Source organism: Lytechinus pictus, chromosome 3 (assembly GCF_037042905.1).
Source record: "Lytechinus pictus isolate F3 Inbred chromosome 3, Lp3.0, whole genome shotgun sequence".
NCBI lineage: Eukaryota > Metazoa > Echinodermata > Echinoidea > Temnopleuroida > Toxopneustidae > Lytechinus > Lytechinus pictus.
Window position 1 is genome coordinate 8,992,501 of NC_087247.1, and position 21,233 is coordinate 9,013,733.

At 35.4% G+C, this 21,233-nt stretch overlaps 2 protein-coding genes across 5 annotated transcripts in view; one reads left to right on the forward strand and one right to left on the reverse strand.

Annotated features, from left to right (window-relative positions):
- Nucleotides 1-18,336, forward strand: part of LOC129257874 (uncharacterized) — a 22,317-nt gene extending 3,981 nt beyond the window's left edge. Inside the window, exons 4-11 of one of the 2 annotated variants that reach the window (XM_054896303.2) lie at nucleotides 645-702; nucleotides 2,754-2,846; nucleotides 5,208-5,299; nucleotides 8,418-9,183; nucleotides 10,549-10,757; nucleotides 11,035-11,675; nucleotides 12,026-12,081; nucleotides 13,699-18,336. In XM_054896303.2, coding sequence (XP_054752278.2) covers nucleotides 645-702; nucleotides 2,754-2,846; nucleotides 5,208-5,299; nucleotides 8,418-9,183; nucleotides 10,549-10,757; nucleotides 11,035-11,675; nucleotides 12,026-12,081; nucleotides 13,699-13,877 — 2,094 coding nt within the window. In that variant the 3' untranslated portion in view covers nucleotides 13,878-18,336. The remainder of the gene's footprint in view (nucleotides 1-644; nucleotides 703-2,753; nucleotides 2,847-5,207; nucleotides 5,300-8,417; nucleotides 9,184-10,548; nucleotides 10,758-11,034; nucleotides 11,676-12,025; nucleotides 12,082-13,698) is intronic. The other variant, XM_064096298.1, reaches the window with a different exon arrangement.
- Nucleotides 18,096-21,233, reverse strand: part of LOC129257873 (threonine synthase-like 1) — a 14,950-nt gene continuing 11,812 nt past the window's right edge. For all 3 annotated transcript variants that reach the window (XM_064096302.1, XM_064096300.1, XM_064096299.1), the window contains one exon: nucleotides 18,096-21,162. In XM_064096302.1, the coding sequence (XP_063952372.1) occupies nucleotides 20,831-21,162 (332 nt within the window). In that variant the 3' untranslated portion in view covers nucleotides 18,096-20,830. The remainder of the gene's footprint in view (nucleotides 21,163-21,233) is intronic.

Genomic DNA, 21,233 nt, shown 5'->3' on the forward strand with positions numbered 1-21,233 from the left:
GCAAAAAGCCTTTCAAAGTTCTAACAAGGGTCTAGAATTCTCCCATTTGAGAGACTTACATCCAAATTATAAGTAGTGCGTGGTATCATTATCATATGATTCAGTGGCATTTTGTCTTTCTGATAATGCAAGTATCATAGCTTTTATGGATCTCTATCACCTGTGTAATTTCTTGGTAACTCTGTAAGCTAGAAAGACACCACAGGAAAAATTGGCCAGCTGGCTGGCTTCAGGCATTTACCTCAAACTTACACTTTACTTACCTGGCCGCTTAATTTAGGCCCTTACAGCCGCTCATAGAAATTTACCCAACACTTATGCGCAACTTACACAGCCTTTTATAACAAGTCGACTGAGAAAAGGAAAACGTGGCAGATATAAGAGAGGCAGATACAATAAGATAGTAAAAGAGAAAGATTGAGATCTCAGAGAAAGAAAAAGAAAAAGGGAGAGGGTAGGGTATAGAGAAAGAACAAGGAATAATCAAATTTATAAGCTCATTTCACTTCAAATATGATTTGTATCTTTTAAGGATTTTTTTTGTTTGTTTATAACAATTAATATACAGTTCTGTGTATTTCAATGTTCTTGATGGACATTTATGCATAATTTTTCTCCTTTATTTTTTTTCAAATTAAATACAGAAAATTTTCAAAATGATAGAAAAAACACTGGAAGTGGTAGATCAGATGTTAACAAATGGTAGGTAGACTTCATTAATTTTCAGATACATTCTCTCTCTCTCTGTCTGCCTCTCTTTCTCTCTTTATTTCTCTCCCCATCTCCTATCATTTTCTTTTTCCTTTCTCATTCTGAGTCTTACTTCTCTTGTGATAATTCTTATAATGAAATATTTTGGTTCTCTTATGTTATGAATTATATGTTTTATGTATGTAGATAATAATGCAGAGCCCTGTGGAAGACCAGTGATTATTATAAAGATTTTAATTGTATATATTGTGTAATTGGACATATTTTTGTATACAGCTGAACAGGCTACTCTGGATAAAGATTTGCAATAAATAGATAAATAAATAAATAAATAAATAAATAAATGAATATATAAATAAATGAATAAATAAATCAATCAATCAATCAAAATTTCACTGGGAAATTGAGTAAGAATGGGAATCCATTGATTTTTTCCTCCTCCCTTTTTTGGTTGATAAATTTTTATGATCATATATTCCAATTGAACCTGACTTACCTAAAAAAAATCTTTCTGATATTGAGAGTTGTTTTTTAATGATCATGATCAAGTTGTTTTTAATGTTTTTGGTAAATTTTTGTTCTTTAAGCTACTGTATATCTTAACACAGAAAATGCACCATCAGATGCTTTTCAAAAGTGGTGTCCTTTGTTGAACAATTGTATTGTATTATTCAAAATAATTTCCATCTAATTTTGATTAATTGACTTTCTGCAAACACGTCAATTTGGCCATTGCTCTGGTCATTTTTGACTGGGTTGGAAGTGATTCAGATTGCTCTGAACATAAATAACTATCCTTAAAGGGATGATCCGGGCTGAAAATATTTATAACTAAATAAATAGAGTAAAATTCACATAACAAAATGCTAAAAGTTTCATCAAAATCGGATAACAAATAACGAAGTTATTGAATTTTAAAGTTTATCAATATTTTGTGAAAACAGTTATATGCACATCATCATGAATATTCATTAGGTGGGCTGATTGTCATATCCCCACTTTCCTTTTTCTTATATGTTATTACATGAAATCATAATTGTTTCATTTTTTCATACATATGTAAATAATGTGTCTCCATTATGATGAAATAAGTTGCAGCAATAAATAATGCTCTTAATCAGTTGTCAATCCAATTGTTTTAGTTCTTGGTAGAAAAATTTTGAATAAACCTAATTTCATATAATAAAATACAAAAGAACAAATGGGGATATGACATCATCAGCCCACCTAATGAATATTCATGAAGACATGCCGAGAACTGTTTCACCGGAATAATGCAAATCTTTAAAATTCAATATTAACTTCGTTATTTGTTATCCAATTTTGATCAAATTTTCAGCATTTTGCTCCGAGTCTGTGAGTTTTACTCTATTCATTGAGATATAAATATCTCCAGCCTGGACCATCCCTTTAAAGGCTTTTATTGATCCCAAATGGCATAGTAAATCAGTTCAGACTGAAAGTAATATCACGCTTAGGATCGAGAGTGAGCAGTAAGAGCAATTTTTAGCACCAGATTGCTAGACCACAGCTGCTGTGCTTTACAAAATGAGCCAACTTACTTCCTCTTGAATCCAATTAGATGATAGTTTCTCCTATACAAGCACTAGCGTACCTACGGGGGGGGGGGGGGGCAGAGGGGGCAGTCTGCCCCCCCCTGACGAGCCACAACCCATGCAAAGGATGTATCCCTGCCCCCCCCTGATGAGCTTGAAAGACCTTTTTGTTTTCTTTTTTTTTTTGCTTGTCAATTTTTTTTCTGGTACGAAATCCTTCATTCGTGATTGAAGACCTTTTTTTTTTTTTTTTTTGCTTGTCCAATTTTTTGGCGGACGGTTTTGCCCCCCCTGTGAAAAATCCTAGGTACGCCACTGTATACAAGTGTGATGAGCACAACTTCCAAGTTCAACATTACATGGATGCTATTGCTTTATATTACATGAGAGAGAACGCATGAGATAATGAAAGCTCAGACGTATCTTTGTGTCATTTCTTTTATCACTCAAGTTTTCAGCCTATAACTTTTGACATTTCTTGTCCAGGGCACGTCAAGGATGGTATGAAGTTGTGTGAGGACCTTATCGTAGTGCATGAATACAGATCTTTCATTGACGATATTCACGGTCAGTCTGTCAGTAAGTACTTCATCAAATCTTAGTTTTATGAATTTTCCTTTCATCAGGATTTTCTTGGAGGCAAACAACAATTCCTTTTAAAAACATTTAAACTAAGTATATGAAAGTGAAAATTTCATTTCAAATCAGTAGTGGCTTAATTTTTACGAGTAAAAGTGAAAAAACATTTAAACTAAGTATATGAAAGTGAAAATTTCATTTCAAATCAGTAGTGGCTTAATTTGTTACAAGTTTCTTCATAGTATAGTAATATATGCATATATAGGTTATTTTCAATTCTTTCATTTGAGTTTTGAATTTTTACATAATGCAAAGGAAAGAGAGGGTGATGGTATGATACACTCATCATTCTTTATCTTATATCATTTAATGACATTTTATAATTTTTCTATTTAAATTCTAGAACCACTTAAATATATACTGTATACAATGTATATATTTTTTACATAAATTCTTATAAAAAATGTATAATTATGTATCATGTTAAATACATTTCCGCAAAAATTGAAATTTTTTGAAAAATAATCAAAAATGAATAATGAGTGTGGGATACTTGTGTTATGCATCATCGTATGGTGAAAGTATGCAAAAATAAAATACCCTTTTTGGTAGCTTTCACATTTTACATTCAATCTGGGTGAAATTTTCAGTGTAAGTTACACTTGCTTGATTTTATACATTCCTTCAAATCAACTTGATGTTGAAATGGACCTTGGCCCCGTTGCATAAAAATCACCATTATGGTAACTTTGCTATCCAATGGTAACTTGCATGGAATCCTTGATTTTGATTGGTTGATGAGCATTGTTACCATGGCAGTTACCATTGCATGGCAAAGTTGCCATTATAATAACTTGGCCTTTAAACATATGAGGCCCTGTTTTGTATTGTAGCTTCCATGAGAGAAATGGTTTCTTTTTCTGGCAGAAAATTCCTATTAACACCACTGCCTTTTTTTGCAATACATGTATGCCACCCCTTGCCGCGGAGGGGCTGCACAATATAACAATCACCAAAAGCTGAATGGAGACAAATACTTGTTCTTTGGACCTTGATCAGTGGTGATGTACGTTGCCAAAGATGAATACACAAACAAAATATGATAATTTAGTTTCGATTTGTGTATGTTCATTTTGTGACTATGAACTTCGCATATGATATGGATATCTGTAATGCGTATGGTGCAGTAAATAACACGAATGGTTTTGTGTATGTTTGCATACCGTGAATATACAATATAAATATTGAATTCTTTCATGAATACCTTTGACAATAGGTCTTACTGTTTACGAATGGAAGCCTGAAATGGTATACATGTATGCTATAACAGTAAATTACATATTCCTTCCTTTTTGGTTCACTACTTGACTACAAGACTATTAAAATAGTGGGGGAACGTTAAACAATAAAGAATAGGCTATTTTGATGCCTAAAATGATGGGGGCAGACATGTATTTTTATACATTTATTGCCCAAATAAAAACATACTTGGGACATATGTGTAAATTGTCATGCAAATTATAAAAATGTGTTGGCACATTGGTCATTGCGTGCCTATATTTTAGAATGAAAAATTATAATTAAAACTGGTTTCGCTTTTAAGAAAAAAATCTTTTAATCTCAGAATTAACATTTATATTGCAAAATCCTTGCCAAAATGCTGAGGGGGAGGGGGGCTGCTTTCAAGTCTTTTCAGGGTTAAGAAAATTCAATTTGTTAAATTCTCTAACATTACCTGAGACTAGGGTAATATTATCAAAAGATAAGTCATGACAAAGTCCAGAATTGCTAGGTTTCATTGTACCACTGTATAGAAAGAACAAAATAACTGACCATGACTTGTAAGTTTCCAGGCAGAGGCGCATGCCCCCCCCCCCCATATTCTGAAAATTGCCCAATAAACAGAAAAAAAAGGTCATATGCAGGGGCTGCAGAACGGTTTTGAAAGTGGGGGGGGGGGCTGACCATGCAAAAAATAACAATCAGAAGGTAATTTTCATGTTTTTGTACTCGGTTTCGGAAAATATGGGGGGAGGCTGAAGCCCCCTCAGCCCCCCTCCATACAAAATGCTCATTGTGTGGTTTCTTTTTGAATATTTAAACTGCTTTAGAACATTTCAAGTAGGACAAAATTGAATACGTGATGTATTTTCTCCCACTTGAAATGACTCCTGTTCTTTCCAAATTTCAAATGTTTCATTATGATCATAAGCAGGAGACAAAAACCCAGAGTGTAAAAAACCAAATTTCAAGAATGAGAGTGTGAAAACAGGGCAGTCTATTGGAGTCAGTGTTATGATTCTTTTTCTAAATACGGTCTTCTGCTGTTGATGATAATTATATTCTCTCTTTTTTTTTCAGTGACCAACCCATTCTATATGTGGGATAGTGAAAAGACATTCTGCAGACTGTTTGGCCAGCCTATAGAAGAAAGGACTCTGCATTTTGTTCAGGTACTAGGTTGAGATTAAAGGACAAGTTCACCCCAACAAAAAATTGATTTGAATAAAAAGAGAAAAATTCAACAAGCATACCACTGAAAATTTCATCAAAATCGGATGTAAAATAACAAAGTAATGACATTTTTAAGTTATGCTTAATTTCACAAAATAGTTATACGCACATCCCGGTCGGTAAGCAAATGAGGGAACTGATGACATCACTCACTCACTATTTCTTTTGTATTTTATTATATGAAATATTCTTATTTTCTAGTCATTGTCCTGTGAAACAAAGTTTTATTTCTCCCTGAACATGTGGAATTACCATTGTTTAACATTTTATGGTTCAGTCAGGTTGGTCCTTATTGTCAAATCTGTAAAAATTGAAATATTGTATAATTCAAACAATAAAAAACAAAAGAATAGTGAGTAAGGGACATCATCGATTCTAACATTTGCATGTGACTAAATTGTGCATGTAACTATTTTGTCAAAAATAAGCGAAACTTTAAAATGTCATAACTTTTGTATTTTACATTCGATTTTGATTAAATTTTCAGCATTATGCTCATCTGATTTTGAATTTCTCTATTGATTCAAATCAACATTTTTCTGGGGTGGACTTGACCTTTAAATTGTAGTTGCTACTATTTCATTGAAAATTGAAGGGGATAGTTTTTAAGAGTGTACAGATTATTAGTTGAATCTGATTCATGGAAAAAAATATTAATCCAGTAGTAGTAGTTAAATTGTATTTATTGAAACAAAAAACATATGGCAACCCAAAGGTTGAATTACATGAAGTTTACATTGATAAAAATTCAAATTGGTTACATATTTACATTTGGATAGTCAAACAATTATTGTTAAAAATAGACACAATTCTATAATAGACAAGGTACAACTTGAAATTAAAAGGGTTGAAAGAGTAGTATAAAGAAAGAGAGCAGGAAAGAAGAAAAAAGAGAAAAGAAAGAGGGGAGGAGAAAGAGAGGATAAGAGAAAGTGATGAATCATGGGGTGGAGAGGTTGGAGTGAGATTCTCATTGATATAGTGCACTTCCATTGACGTGTGGATAGCATGCGTGACCATGGGGTTTCAAAAAGCACCCTAAACAAGTATTTTCCATGTTCTGAAAATGCACCCCTTAAAGGTCAAGTCCACCCCAGCAAAATGTTCATTTGAATAAATAGAGAAAAATCAAATTAGCATAACACTAAAAATTTCATCAAAATCGGATGTAAAATAAGAAAGTTATGGCATTTTAAACTTTCGCTTATTTTTCACAAAACAGTGATATGCACAACTCGGTGACATGCAAATGAGTCAGTCCATGATGTCCATCACTCACTATTTCTTTTTTTTTTATTGTTTGAATTATACAATATTTCATTTCTTACAGATTTGACCATAGGGACCGACTTGACTGAATCATATAGTATTAAACAATGCCAATTCCACATGTTCATGGAGGAATTAATCACTTTTTCATTTGACAATGAGGAGAAAATTAGAATATTTCATATTTCGTATAATAAAATACAAAAGAAATAGTGAGTGAATGATGTCATCAGTCTCTTCATTTGCATACCAACCAGGATGTGCATATAACTGTTTTGTGAAATTAAGCGAAACTTTAAAATGTCATAACTCTTATTGTACATCCGATTTTGATGAAATTTTCAGTGTTGCGCTTGTTGGATTTTTCTCTTTTAATTCATATCAATTTTTTTTGGGGGTGGACTTGTCCTTTAACAATTATTGGCGTGTGAAATCCCACCCTTAAAAAGTATTGGAAACAATTAAAACTGTACCCTTGACAAATATTAACAAGCACAGTGATATCTTAAATTATGTCATGGATGTTGGCTTTACCTTTACTTGCATTGGGTTTAGGACCCACACACCTCGCTCAAATCGGACCCTAACCACGTATTGTCGGGGCAAAAAGTACATCCTTATTTATAATGAATTTTAGTCTTTTTATACCCTCGCAAATTGGACCGTAAACACATAGTTTTCCTAATGAAATATATACCCTGTTTTCATTATTTTAGTGTTTTTGACACCCTCATTACTATCTTGAGAAAGAGATCCTTTTTACGTTTTTTGGGGTCACGCATGGCATCCACTCATCAATGGAAGTGGCCCTCCATGTTGAGAAGAATGCAGAAAGGAAAAGGGAAGAAGGGGGAATGAGTCCTAGTAATCTGAATTAATTTGTTTAGCCATGAAATAGTTAACTCCTGAATGTGTAGGGCAATAATCATTGGCCTTCTGTTTAAATTAACCTTTGCTTAATGTAAAATTAGAGGAATTGTTTAGTTTATATAGTATGCAGCCTTGTAGCCAGGGTTTTCAATTAGGGGGTTCGATTCATTTTCTTCCTTGGCTGGAAAGTTGAAAAGCAAGTTAAAAAAAAAGGTCATCAGTTTTTATTGTTAGGTATTTTGCACCGGACAATCTCCTTTTCTCCTCTATTTTTCTTGCTTTGGAAAATTTAGGGGGTTCAATCAAACACCCCCCCCCCCTTTCTGGCTATGGCCATGGTATGTGTTTTCACCTCTCCCATTAGACTTTATCAATGTGCATTCAGTTACATAAAAAAAAACTTCGGTTGATCTTATCAGGACTGTTATAAATGCTTGTTCATGTTCATGGTGACATAGAAGTCATTGGCTAAGACAATGTTCTTTGCAATGTGGAAATAGTAGTAGTAGTGGTGGTAGTAGTAGTAGTAGCAGCAGTAGCAGTAGTAGTGGAAGTAATAGTGTAGTAGAAGTAGTGGAAGTAGTAGTGTAGTAGTAGTAGTGGAAGTAGTAGTGTAGTAGTAGTAGTAGTAGTAGTAGTAGCAGTAGTATAAGAGGAAGTAGTAGTAGTAGCAGCAGTAGGTGTAGTAGTAGTAGTAGCAGAAGTAGTAGTAGTAGTAGTGAAGTAGTTGTAGTAGTAGTAGCAGAAGTAGAAGTTGTATTAGTAGTAGTAGCAGAAGTAGTAGTAGTAGTAGTAGTAGAATTAGTAGTAGTAGTAGTAGTAATAGTAGTAGTATATATAGAAGTAGTTGCAGCAGCAGAAGTAGTAGCAGTAGTACTGAAACTTGTTCTGTTTCTCCCCTCAATACATGTACTCTAGGTGATAACGACCCTGCAGTATCTACTCCATCTAGGAGGATGCCTGTTTGAGATGCTACGCCGATGGCTACATGCAGAAGAATGCAAGCAGGACGTCACGATTTACTGGAAGCCGCCTCCGGAAAGACTCTTTCACGTATTCGGAGTAAAATCACCGACTCTGATTAAAGCTTATACTGTCATCAATAAGTATGAACGGTGCTTGCTCGACAAGACTATGTATGAAGTTACCGAGGAAACAAAAGACGGACGCCATATGGTGGATTTTAAGATTGATTACAATTCACCGGGGAGTGAAGACGAAGATCCGAGATCTGGTGAATCAAATAGCGTGGTTATTTCAATTGTAAATGAAGACACAAAGGAAGTAACGAAGAGGGTGAAGTTGAGATATCCAAGATGGCAGACTACCACATACTCGCGTAATCCTGGCGAATGTCCCGGGTGCGAGGACCATCTGGAGTGCATCCGCAAGCAGGTCATTGACGAGGGCTACGTCCTTCCGAAGGCCTTTGAGGTCTTTTACGAACCTTATTTCCACGTGAAATTGCCAAAGCAACAGACTGAAGCAACCGAGTGTGATGGTACTACGAATCATGATACAAACGGTCCAAGCGTTGCCAGCGCTAAGAGTAAGGATAAAGGACTGACGAGGAAAGCCCTCAAGCAGATAGGAAAAAAGGAGCGCAGGCATCAGAGGAAGAAAAAAGCAGGGGACGAGAGTTTAGACAAACAAGAAGCAGTGGGGCTTCAAAAATTTGTGGACGGTAAGTTGATATAGTCTCAGGGTCTCGACTCTCATTGCAAGATAGCCATCTTTGACAAAATTGCCATCAATTGAGACTACTATGGAAAATTCATTTGTTATTATCTGTTGAGCACTGCTAACATACCACTGATTGCCACGTGACCTTCAAATGGGGCACAGGTGAGGTGAGATGACATTGTGAAAAACTTAGAGCTCGACTCATTACTTCAACCTAATTTATGGGCTTGAAGAGAATACTCTCTCCCCCCTCCCTTCCCAGAATACTGAAATATATTCTCCTGCACAAGTATAAAGATGCATACACAATGATGTTGGAAATCGAATAACAAGTCAAACTTAAGAATGTTGTATCAAGTGCACCAGTGGTGGAGGTATGCTATTAAAGGGATCAGGGGCCCGTTTCACAAAGAGTTGCAACTGTTGTAACTTTGCCATTATGGCAACTACCATGGTAACCTTGATTTTGATTGGCTGCTGAGCCCTGTTGCCATGGTAGTTTCCATAATGGCAAAGTTACAACAGTTGAAACTCTTTATGAAATGGGCCCCTGTATGGCATCTGTCGACGATGCCTAATATTAGTGTTTTGCCAAGAAAGCTTTTATCATTGCCTCCAATGTTCCAGTTGCGACCAAACTTGAATGGTTGATGCATCATTCGGAGCAGAGGATAGTCAAAAGATCAAAGGTCACAGCATGGGTCATCTGTCTTCTTGAGCACAATGTTATTTTTATATTTCATGGTCTTTAAAGGAAACTAAAATACAAGGAGAGAATCAATCTTATCAGAAAGAATAAAATAAGAGGAGCAATCGAAAACTTGTTTAATCAAAATCGATTAAAGAATAAGCGAGTTATGGAAGTTTGTTAAGTCTTGTAGTACTTTCTATGGGGATCCTCAAATTGGCAAACATACTTTAACATGTCTGATTTTGTGGACAACTCTCTATTTGTTTTGTGCACAAATTTTCAGATTTCCCCCTTTATTTCATATATTTCATATCATCTCCTCCTAACCTTGACATATGTGGTGTGAATTATATTTTCCCATGACATATGTTATGCTCAGAAGGAGGCAAGATGCAATTCGGAAGATAATGGGGGGATCTGAAAATGTGTGTACAAAACAAATGGAGAGTTGTCCACAAAACCAGCAATTTTGAAGCATGTTTGCCAATTTGCGGATCCCCATGGAAAATACAAGACCCTTTAAACGTCCATAACTTGCTCCTCATTCTCCTTCTCCTCCTCCCTCCCCATTTATTTATCATCTATCTCCTCTTCCTTCTTCTGATTGAGTCTCCCTCCGTCAATAATTCTGAAGATTCTTAAAGATGAAGCGATCATTTCCTTATTGTATTTTAGCATGCAGAAAAGTTCCTGGTTTTATTGAAGAGTTAGAGAGGCTGCAGCCAAAGAAAATCGTAGGTGTTCCGTTACCCGAAGGATATCAACCAGAACTAACTAGGCCTGCTCCGGGAAGTGAATGCCGTGTTAGAATACTGGACCCTCATGGAAATGAAATGGATGTACTGGACCGAAATGCGATTCTTGAGGAAGAAATTCAGAAAAGGGTTTGTATTTCAGTATCCTACATTTACCCACATATTCACGCTGCCCTAAGCAGGCATAGGATATCAGATGATAAGATGTATTTATCTAGGGTCATCACATAGAAATTCAAGATACTACTAGATACTTTATGAAGTGTTAAAAGTTTATATTTAAGAAATGACAAGCAAGATCAGTTTACCCTATTAACTACATGAGTGGGTTTTCAGCATTTAGTATATCCAAGAACTTTTGCAGATGTGCTTGGGACATTATAATTTTGTTTGATATTGTTTACAGCTCCTGAAGCAAAGACAGATAGAGGCAGCCAAAAAGAAAAACGTAGATGAAGGAGTGACATCAAGTAAAGAGGAAGATAATAATGATAAAGATGGTGATGAAGAGAGGGAAGATAAAGGAAGCAAAGACGAGGACAAAGATGATGACAGTGACAGTTTGACCACAAATTTAGGTAATGCTTCAAAGGAAGAAGAAAAACAGTCCGTTCGCGAGATGAAGCAGAATGAACCTTCGAATATGGAGATGAAAAAGAAGAAAGACATTCCAGATTCAGAGATGAAGCAAAATGGACAGATCCTTGATGAAAAGCTTCATCAGAATGACCATCAACCTCATACAGATCAGAAGGAACATGTTCCCAGAACAGAGATGAAGCAGATGGAACAGAATCCTGATCCAGGGGTAAAGCAGATGGAACAAGTTCCCATCACCAAAGATCAGTCTGCTAGCTGCCTGTCTGCTGAGGATGAGAGAACTGCTGTCAATGGGCTTGATGATCACCAAGGAGAAGGGTCCAAGGAAACAACCGGAACTAATGCCATAGAATTGTCCGATGAAGTCACCGAGAATCATAAACTAAGACAGTGCGCATTGTGTGGCAAGAAAGAGGACCAACCAAAGACGTACAAGAAATGCCAGCAGTGAGATTTCTTTTACATTACATATATTATGTTGACTACCCAAAATGTTTCTCATGATTTTCGTAATTTCCTTTAAATTTAACTCAATAAATAAAACTGTTGATGTATGTTTTGTATTTTACATGTTCATTCTGGATGGTTGGCAAGTTATAAAGATCATGTCAATTCATATTCTAGGTTTTCTTTTGTTTTCTTCTTGAGAGGCAATCAAAATTGACTTGTCTATGCCTCTGAACTCGCACCCTTTTTTTAGTTTCCTTACTCATTCTTGTTGCTATTTTTTTCACCAGTCAACTGTGAATTCAAATTGATGTTGATTTATTCATTTTTTCCACTTTCTTTGTTTCCAGATGTCGACAAGAAAAGATCAAGCAGGCAAAGTTCTACTGCAGCAGAGATTGCCAAGGTACTTCTGCCTAACTTTTGTATGCCCCTGCCCAGCGTAGATGGTTGCCGAAGACTCTGTTTTGGGGTTGTCCTATTACCCATCTTTCTGCCCCTCTCCCCTTCCCTCCATCCCATATTCAATTTCACAATGACTAAAGAACTTTCACGAATCAACTTCAACCTTGGGTCATATATCTTTAGAGGAGTGACAAAGATCTGATTAGATTTTAGTATCAGAAGGCTAAAAGGCTAACAAGTGGAACGCCTCTGGCAGTCTCGCCTGCATTACGCGATTTAATATACATGTAGCAGCAGTGCTAACTTTGAAAACTACAATAAAATAATCATTCACAAAAATACCATTCATATAATGACATAATACCACGTTCATTGACCATAAATGACATTTGAACGGTGACTTAAGACTTGTCAACTACACCCATGTCCACATTTCATTCACTCTATCCATAAACTTTCAAAGTTATGATGGCAATTCAACAATTACCCCAACATGGCCTAAGTTTATTGACTTTAACTGACCTTTGACCTTGGTTTTGTGACCTGAAACTCACAGGGGATGTTCAGTGATACTTGATTACTCTTATGTCCAAGTTTTATGAACTAGATCCATAAACTTTCAGAGTTAGGATGGTAATTTAACAAATACCCCCAACACGGCCAAAGTTCATTGACCTTAAATGACCATTGACCATGGTCATGTGACCTGAAACTCGCACAGGATATTCAGTGGTACTTGATTAACCTAATGTCCAAGTTTCATGAACTAGATCCATAAATTTTCAAAGTTATGATGGTAATTCAACAAATACCCCCAACTTGGATAAAAGTTCATTGACCCTAAATGACCTTTGACCTTGGTCATGTGACCTGAAACTCAGGCAGGATGTTCAGTAATACTTGATTATCCTTATGGCCAAGTATCATGAACTAGGTCCATATACTTTCTAAGTTATGATGTCATTTCAAAAACTTAACCTTAGGTTAAGATTTGATGTTGACGCCGCCGCCGCCGTCGGAAAAGCGGCGCCTATAGTCTCGCTCTGCTATGCAGGCGAGACAAAAAGGGCATTACCTGTGTATACATATGCATGAAAATATCTTTGCCATAATTTACAAACTGATATACAGATGAACTCTAAACTTCTAACTTCAAACTTGACAAAAGTATACAAAACCTATCATTCGTCTTGCAACAAACCCAATGTTAATGGCAACTTTAAGAGTTTAATGGATTCCCCCCTTTAAAAGATATCTTTTGTGTTGCCTTAAATTGATGGTGATACTTCAATATGATGTTGCTATAGTAGTCAACCATTAAGGTGTAAGTCATAGTTATCTTGGTTGCTTGTCTTCATCAAGACCCAAGAATTCTAATTCCGCAAACCTGATCACCAAAGTCTCGAAATGAAAAGTGTTATTCTGTGAGTTTTACCTCAAGATGGAAGCCCAAGCAAACTTTGGCTTTATTATTATTATTTTTTTTTTTGGGGGGGGGGGAGAGAAAGTGCATTATTTCATGAATGTTCAGTCCACAAAGAAATTATATCGTATACCATGAAGTAACCACTATCTGTGTATGTGTGTTTATTTCTCTACTCTGTATTTTCTGTCCTAGTACAAGATTGGAAAAGGCGCCACTGGAAGGAGCATCTAGAGAAAGAGACAGAGCCTGAGCCCAAGAAGACCCCAAGAGTGGCAAAAAGCACTGAGCCGCTTGTGGATATGGATGAGGGCTATATGATTATAGGTTTGAACAGTTTGAACGAATTCACCAAGTTGGATGACGTAGATTAGGCATTTAAAAGAGAATTCTATATAAGGTGTACAAAGATAAATCAGCCGTAAGGCACGGACAGCCAAATATGGAAACTCTGAACGAGCTGCTATTAAATTGCAAATCAAGCCCAAGTCCCAAGATCAAGGGCAATGGGATATTGCAAGAAGCTTGAGTTGAATGCAAATCAATAACAAATTTGCATTTAATTATACATTCAATGGGAATGAGTAATTGTTTAACTTGATATTCAGTCTTGGTCCAAGCTGGTGATCTATAAAGCTCGGCACAAACTAAATTGGGTTCCAAAAGAAACTGATCTTTACAAGGGCACTGCACAAATTCCACTCAGTCAAAGAGAACAGTATTTTTACACAGGCTAGCTTTGATAATCTTAACTAAGCACATGTCAATAATTAAGAGATTGATTCAATCAAAGAGAGGCTTTAGCCCCTCACATCATTTGGTTTCAGACTCCAAACTCACAAAATGGCAAAAGAAAGACCAATGAAAATGAGATGGGATTAAACAAACTTTCCAGTAAGTTACACGTGTCATGACAGGCATGTTTAATGATTGGCTCAATCACAAAGACGCCACAGGAAATGAACATCAAAATGTTTTGGAACCCATTTTACATGATCGGTTGCAATCTGATTCTAAATGATATTGCAATGGCATTTGATATGAACATTAAACCTATAAAATATTAATGATCATTTTTTCTGAATAGTAGTATGAATACTAAAATGGACAATTCCATAAAATGATCAACCTTTTTGTACGTCCGACCCCCATTTCACTGAAGTCTTACTTCACTTCATGAACTGACCAAGTCATGGTCCTTTGAGAACATTATGTACTGTAAAAGAACAAGTCAGACAGAAAATTTCAAGAAGGTCCCACATATAGGGGGTCGGATGTACATATTTTATGGAATTGCCCAAAATGAAATTCCAGTCTGTTTCAAACCTCCATGTAGGGATAAACGCAAATCCAATTACATATCATAATGACATCATCATCCACTGCAGATTTGAACTAATTTGGGATTTTAATCTGATGCCAAAACTTCAAATTAAATATCAACTTTCACATTTGATGGAAGATTCAATGAATCTATAGAATAATTGGTTTCCATGTAGCCCCTTTCCCCCTTTGGCTGCTATTACTCAAGCATTCATTTTGCTTATATAGTTTGCCACTGCATTCGTTTTTCACTACTTTGTCTTATCCTTAAATTGTATTCATGTCTAAATTTTGTTATGACACTACTATAAATTTGTCACATTACAATGTACTTTCATGTCATACTATGATTATGTTTATGTATTGTAAATTTATTTTGACTTTACAATAAATGCAGAAACTCCTGCAAAAAAAATAAAAAAATTAATAAATAATGCCTGATAATCTAGTTGCTGAAATCAAATGCACTGATGAATTTGATAAACTTCTTTGGCCTAATGTCTATTCATAATTTTAACTTGGAAACAAAAGGGAAGTAGATATAATTAAGCAATATGAAATTGGCATGTAATGGCATGATTTATTAATAGAAATTTATTTCCTTGCAATATGCTCTGAAGTACTATAAGCTGTAATTAAGCATCAATGTTGATTAAACCATGTTGTAATTCTATTTTTATATCACATCAATGAAAATTTGTATAATTTTTTTTGCTCATGGAGTACAAAAAAGAAAGAGCCATTTGCATTGTCACTTTGTTCCTATTTTTATTGCCTTTAGCAAACAATTCTTTAAAATTATTTTGAGTTATTATGCATTTTTTTTCATCAGTGAGTACTTTCCAAAGTTTAAAAAAAATAATGTCGAACAGTTAGCAATGAATGTTTTTAGTCAGATCAATTTAGTACTTCATGCAGTAATGCTGATCATTGTAAATGCTGAAGTCTTTTTTAGTACTGGTAATGTGCATGTATGTTATGCTGATTGATTTGGAATATCATAGCATTTGTAATTAAGAAATGCATTTTGTAGATTCAAATCTGATTGATAATTCATTCAACCACTTCAATTTGAAAGTTTTATTCTTAGAATGTTGTATTCCAATACACCTTGTTATCCTTTAACAATACTAACATGTATTTCTTCTTTTTCATTCTTCAAAGTGAATATATTTTCGTTTCTCTTTAGCTTCAATTTCGCGATCAAGTAATTGATATAATTTGTACTGTATGAATTTGTAAAATCAGTCGGCTGATATCTTTTTAATGTGATGTGATAACTATTTTCCTAAGAATTTGATGACCTCTGTATTAAATGTATGGAAATTAAAATATCCAAATGAGTTTGTTGATATTGTGTAAATACTTTGTATTAGAGCATAGTGCAGTCACAGGAGGTGAAAACTCATTTACAATTGATTTGAAATCACAGGACATAGCCCCCAATTATTCTGATATATTTGAAATGTACACAATCTTTCTTTCATGAAATTTCCAGTACTAAAATGGTTATCCTAAACACAATTAAATATGATATGTTTCATAATCGATTTTCATATTTAATTCAATCATTTGATGCACTATGAGATTTGAATTGTTTTCACTATTTTGCAAATTGTTTAATCTGAAATAGAGAACTCTAGTTTGACAGTAGGCTATTGTATTGTATTTAGATGTGTTGTGTTTTTCTTATTCATGTGCTAGCTACACAAAGTAAAATGTTTTTGCTAATGTAGAGGTATTCAATAATTATTTATAATGCAAAAAAATATGTACAGCTGTGCTCAAAAGTTAGTGAACCCATCACAAAGTGTGCTCCTCCATGCTTAGTGTTGAATGTAGACAACGACACTTCAATGATCAGCGAGCCCAGATTAACAAACTTAACTGAATGTAATATTTGTTCATCTGACTTCATAATTAAAAATCTTAAAAAATGGCAGTTCAAATATATATGTTCTTTTCCTGGTGGGGTTCACTAACTTTTGAACACCATGGTATATTTTTTCTAATAGAATAGAATTGAAAAGGAATTTGATTTGCCTTGCATGATTTTCTACTACAGCAACACCTTTTTCAAGATTCAAACTCAAATCACCTTTCCAGCTACTGTTGTGATCTTAATTTCAATTCTTTAGATCAAACAAGAATCATTTGAGCTTTACAAAGCAATCATTCAAAAATTGATGCGTACAATAGAAAATTCATGTCTCAATGGCATATCAGCATACCGTTAAAGGACAAGTCCACCCCAACAAAAAAGTGATTTAAAAAGAAAAACAAAAATCAAACAAACAAAATACTAAAAATTTAATAAAAAATCAAATGTAAAATAAGAAAGTTATGACATGTCAAAATTGTGCGTGATATCAGAAAACAGTTAAATGCACATCCTCGATGGAACTGATGACATGTATAAAAAAATATGAAATGTTTAAATTTTCTCATTTTAATGTTAAATAAAGATTGATTTCTCCCTGAAGATTTGGAATTGCTATTGCTGTAACCTATTCTGATTTGGTGAAGAGTCTCATTATTGTCAAATTGCAAAAAAAAAATATTGTATGATTAAAACAATAAAATGCAAAAGATATAGGGAGTGATATCATCGACTGTCTAATTAGCATGCGGCTGTGTTGTGCATATAACTGTTTAGTGAACATTAGCAACAATTTGAAATGTTATAAATTTCCCATTTCATCTGATTTTGAAGGGATTTTCAGCATTATGCTTCTTTGATATTTCTCTCTTTATTCACATCAATTTGTTTCCTGGGGTAGACCTTGCCCTTTAATAAACCTTCCAGTATAAGTCTTGGTGTCTGGCAGCCTACAGCTCCCACCATTACTTATCATTGATGGTTGCCTGAAAGAATGGCGGAATTCAGTATAAATTACTTTTCTAAACAATGTCAATTCTTCATATACTTTGGATAAATCACTCTTTCAGTTTCATACAATTATACTGTTCATAATTAATCAGTAATTGTTAAGGTGTGAATTATTTGTTTTCAACTCTTCCGGTGTGAACTATAGTGCAGAGGTATGTGGCGTGACTCATACCACGAACAGCCTTGGTTAGTGTTTGCACTCTGTTAATACGTGTTCGCCATTATGTGCAATTAATACTGTATGAGAGTAAATCAATAAATGCTCAGCTGGTCGAGGTACTGTACAAATATTCTATACTTTAAATTTGACATTCCTATGGGGAATATAATAACAAGTAATTGCCCACTAACTGTACACAAAGTAGTCAGAACCACCAAATGACTTTTTCTATACATTTATTGCAATTTGTAATAAGTTATTCTTATGGATTATCAAGGCATCTTTCAGCCCTCTGAAATTGTTTCCTAACTAATATCAGGAATGATTTACGAAGTAATATTAATGAAATACATATTTACTAGCTGTTGTATAATGCGATTTAATGTTATTACATCTGGATATATGACTACACCTCACCAGATACGAGACTGGGTTGTGCGGTAATAAAGTGGTTTCACGTATAAAAATCCTCACCGTGTCTTCTGTTGGCTTACAAAGTTTACAGTGAAAGAAAGGACGTTTACCCAATTATATACTAGCAAAAGAGCCAATAACAGAGAAAGAAAATGGCTCAGCTGTACTTTATTTAAAATAAAACCAAGAGTAAAGAAATATTCACCTTCTCACCCGGGGGGGGCACTCGACCAAAAAAGTGGTAGGGGTGTGCCGCGGGCGAGACAAAAAACGGGGGCCTTGGAGCGGGCTTATTGTAAAAAGGGTGTCCTCGGAACGGGCTTCGGAACTACAAATGTTTGTGAAAACGAGGGTCTTTGGAACGGATCGCCAGCGTGTGAGTGCGTATGCATCCCTATGGAACGTGCATGCAGCTAGCCCGGCAGCACGGGCGCCGGGTGCGGTAGCGCAGAGGCGATGGTCGGACAGCGCTCTGCGGCCGCTTTTCACCAAAATTGCGGCTCATCGTAGCAGATCAATGCGACCGGAACGGCGTAACGGAAAATATGCGAAGCTTTGGAGCGGATTTCTTTCTTCTTTTTTTCTCGATAAGAAGAAAATGCTATGCTTTGGAGCGGCTTTCTTTGTTCTTTTTCTCAATAAGACAAATATGCTATGCCTTGGAACGGAAAATTGAGTGTAAAAATGGGGGTCCCCTCCGCGGCACATACCCACTATGCATTATATACTGAGTGCCCCCCCCCAGGCCTTCTCAACATGAGCTGCAAAACAATAGGAATGAATGAGGGGTCCAAGATTCTTCAAAAATTTTGTGATTTTGCTAGATGTACTCATTTTGAATACATTTCACTCTTTTAAATTTCTTTTCACAACAGATCAGGTTTCTCCGAATGAAATTCATAGATGTTTCTTTTCTGAGAATGAAGTATACCATAATAAATGATGAATATTCGAAATCTAATTTTGTAATACTTGTTGCTATGTTTGAGGCACCTCATGCAATCTGTTCTGTTGACAGGAATCATTTCATGCAGGTTGTTACTGACTACAATATCAGTGAACCCCTTTATTTTGATAGACGGTGAGGCACTACCGTTTCTTTCGGGGATATCGGTTAATGACAACTTGCCTGTTATGACAATCTTCAGGAACTGGTTTCAACATTAGTGGAAATGATATCACATTTCATCCCTAAAAAAAGGATCCACTTAAATCACAATTTGCAATCCAACATAATACTGAAAAGCAAATTCGATTTGATTTTCAACCAATCAGAAGCCTGCAATTTGATGTTTGTTGATTGCAAGTTTTTTTGCAACATGCCCCAGAACTCAAAACATACATTGTGCAACCTGGCTACAGATACAACATTGCTTTGCTTGAATATAAATCTGAAAAAAAAAAGAGTAAAACAATCAATTGGTAAAAAGGTTCTCACTTCCAAGCCGAAATGTTGATCAAATGAGATGCTAAGTTCTGCAAGCCATTTCATGCAGGTTGTCATTGACTATATCAGTGAACCCCTTCATTTTGATATACAATTTTCCGTTATTGGATGTATATCTGATATTTCCATCTGTTTATGTTTAGGATTTGTATTATCCATTTGTAGATGCTTGTATTTTTTTCTTTGTTTTACGTTATACAGGGCCCCCAAGTACAAAAGCATTTGACTACTGATGGGACTACCCTGTTTGAATAATACTTTATAAATAAATAAATGAATGAATTATCAAATAAATAAATAAGCAACAACATCGTTACAAGTCGTTCATTGAGAAAAGCTCAAGTCTAGCTTTATTTTAGTACCTAAATAACATAATGTACAATAATATACAATTCTAGATTTGAGCTGAAATGAATGTGGTATGGAACGCAGAAAGCTGCCATTAAGGCATCAAGGTTTAAATGGATGGCAGTCTCCACTTTAAGTAAAAAGTATTTCAAGAGACCTTCAAAGAAAATTAATTAATCATGGGTTTTTGGGACCTCATCTTCTAATTTCGAGAAATTATCTCTTTTCAGTTATCTGCAATTAGTTATAGTTCAGATTCTACAGGTCTCATGTGTTACAGGGCACATCTATCAGTACGACCCTTCAGCATATTGTACAATCTCTTCAGGCATTGAGGCATTTCTCTATTGATTTTACTTCTTGTACACGTATTAAAAGGTTACAGATAAACCGAATACACAGTGTGTTAAGGTCAGGCTACAAAAATATATCACTGAAACATACTGTTCAAAAGACAATGGTGATGAAAATGGCATACTATATTTTTGACAACAAACACCTAACTACAATAAATAAAGGACGAAGCGTCCGAAGGCTAATACTTCCATGTAGAGAAAAATATAGCTACGTTTGAAAGACAGCTGACTAGAAAGCACATTTTACATGGATAAAAGTGCGTTGAGCTCATCCAATTTGCCGCCAAAAGCTCGAAATGCAGTTTGGTCTCTTACCTACCCTGCACAAAGTCATATACTTCCCTCAAAATGTAATCAAGAAAACCAAATAAACTGATTATCGAATGTACTCAGTTCCCTATCCTTTCCTCCACAAAATCGTGCACCTCCTTCGTCATAGACTCCATCGAAGCATCCACAACTTTCTTCTGAACCCTGGGGTTCCGCACCGACCTCTCCAGGTTCGCGTGCCTGCCAGGTCGGGGGTTCAAATCCCCAAGTCGATTCAGGAGGAGGTCGGGTCTATCAGAGTGATTTGCTCTGTGACCTAGGGAGCCGAGGACATCGGATGCAAACTTACCGTGGTGAGCGGTGGAACAGAGGAGCATCGGGGCTCCATCGTCAGAGGGGTGACGATCTGCCACCACCTTGCTGATGGCCGTATGGGGGTCTAGAAGGTATCCTAGAGGACAAAACATGAAATGAAGAGATACGATTAAGAAAATCCAGAATCGGTCTGTTGGAAATAGGTGA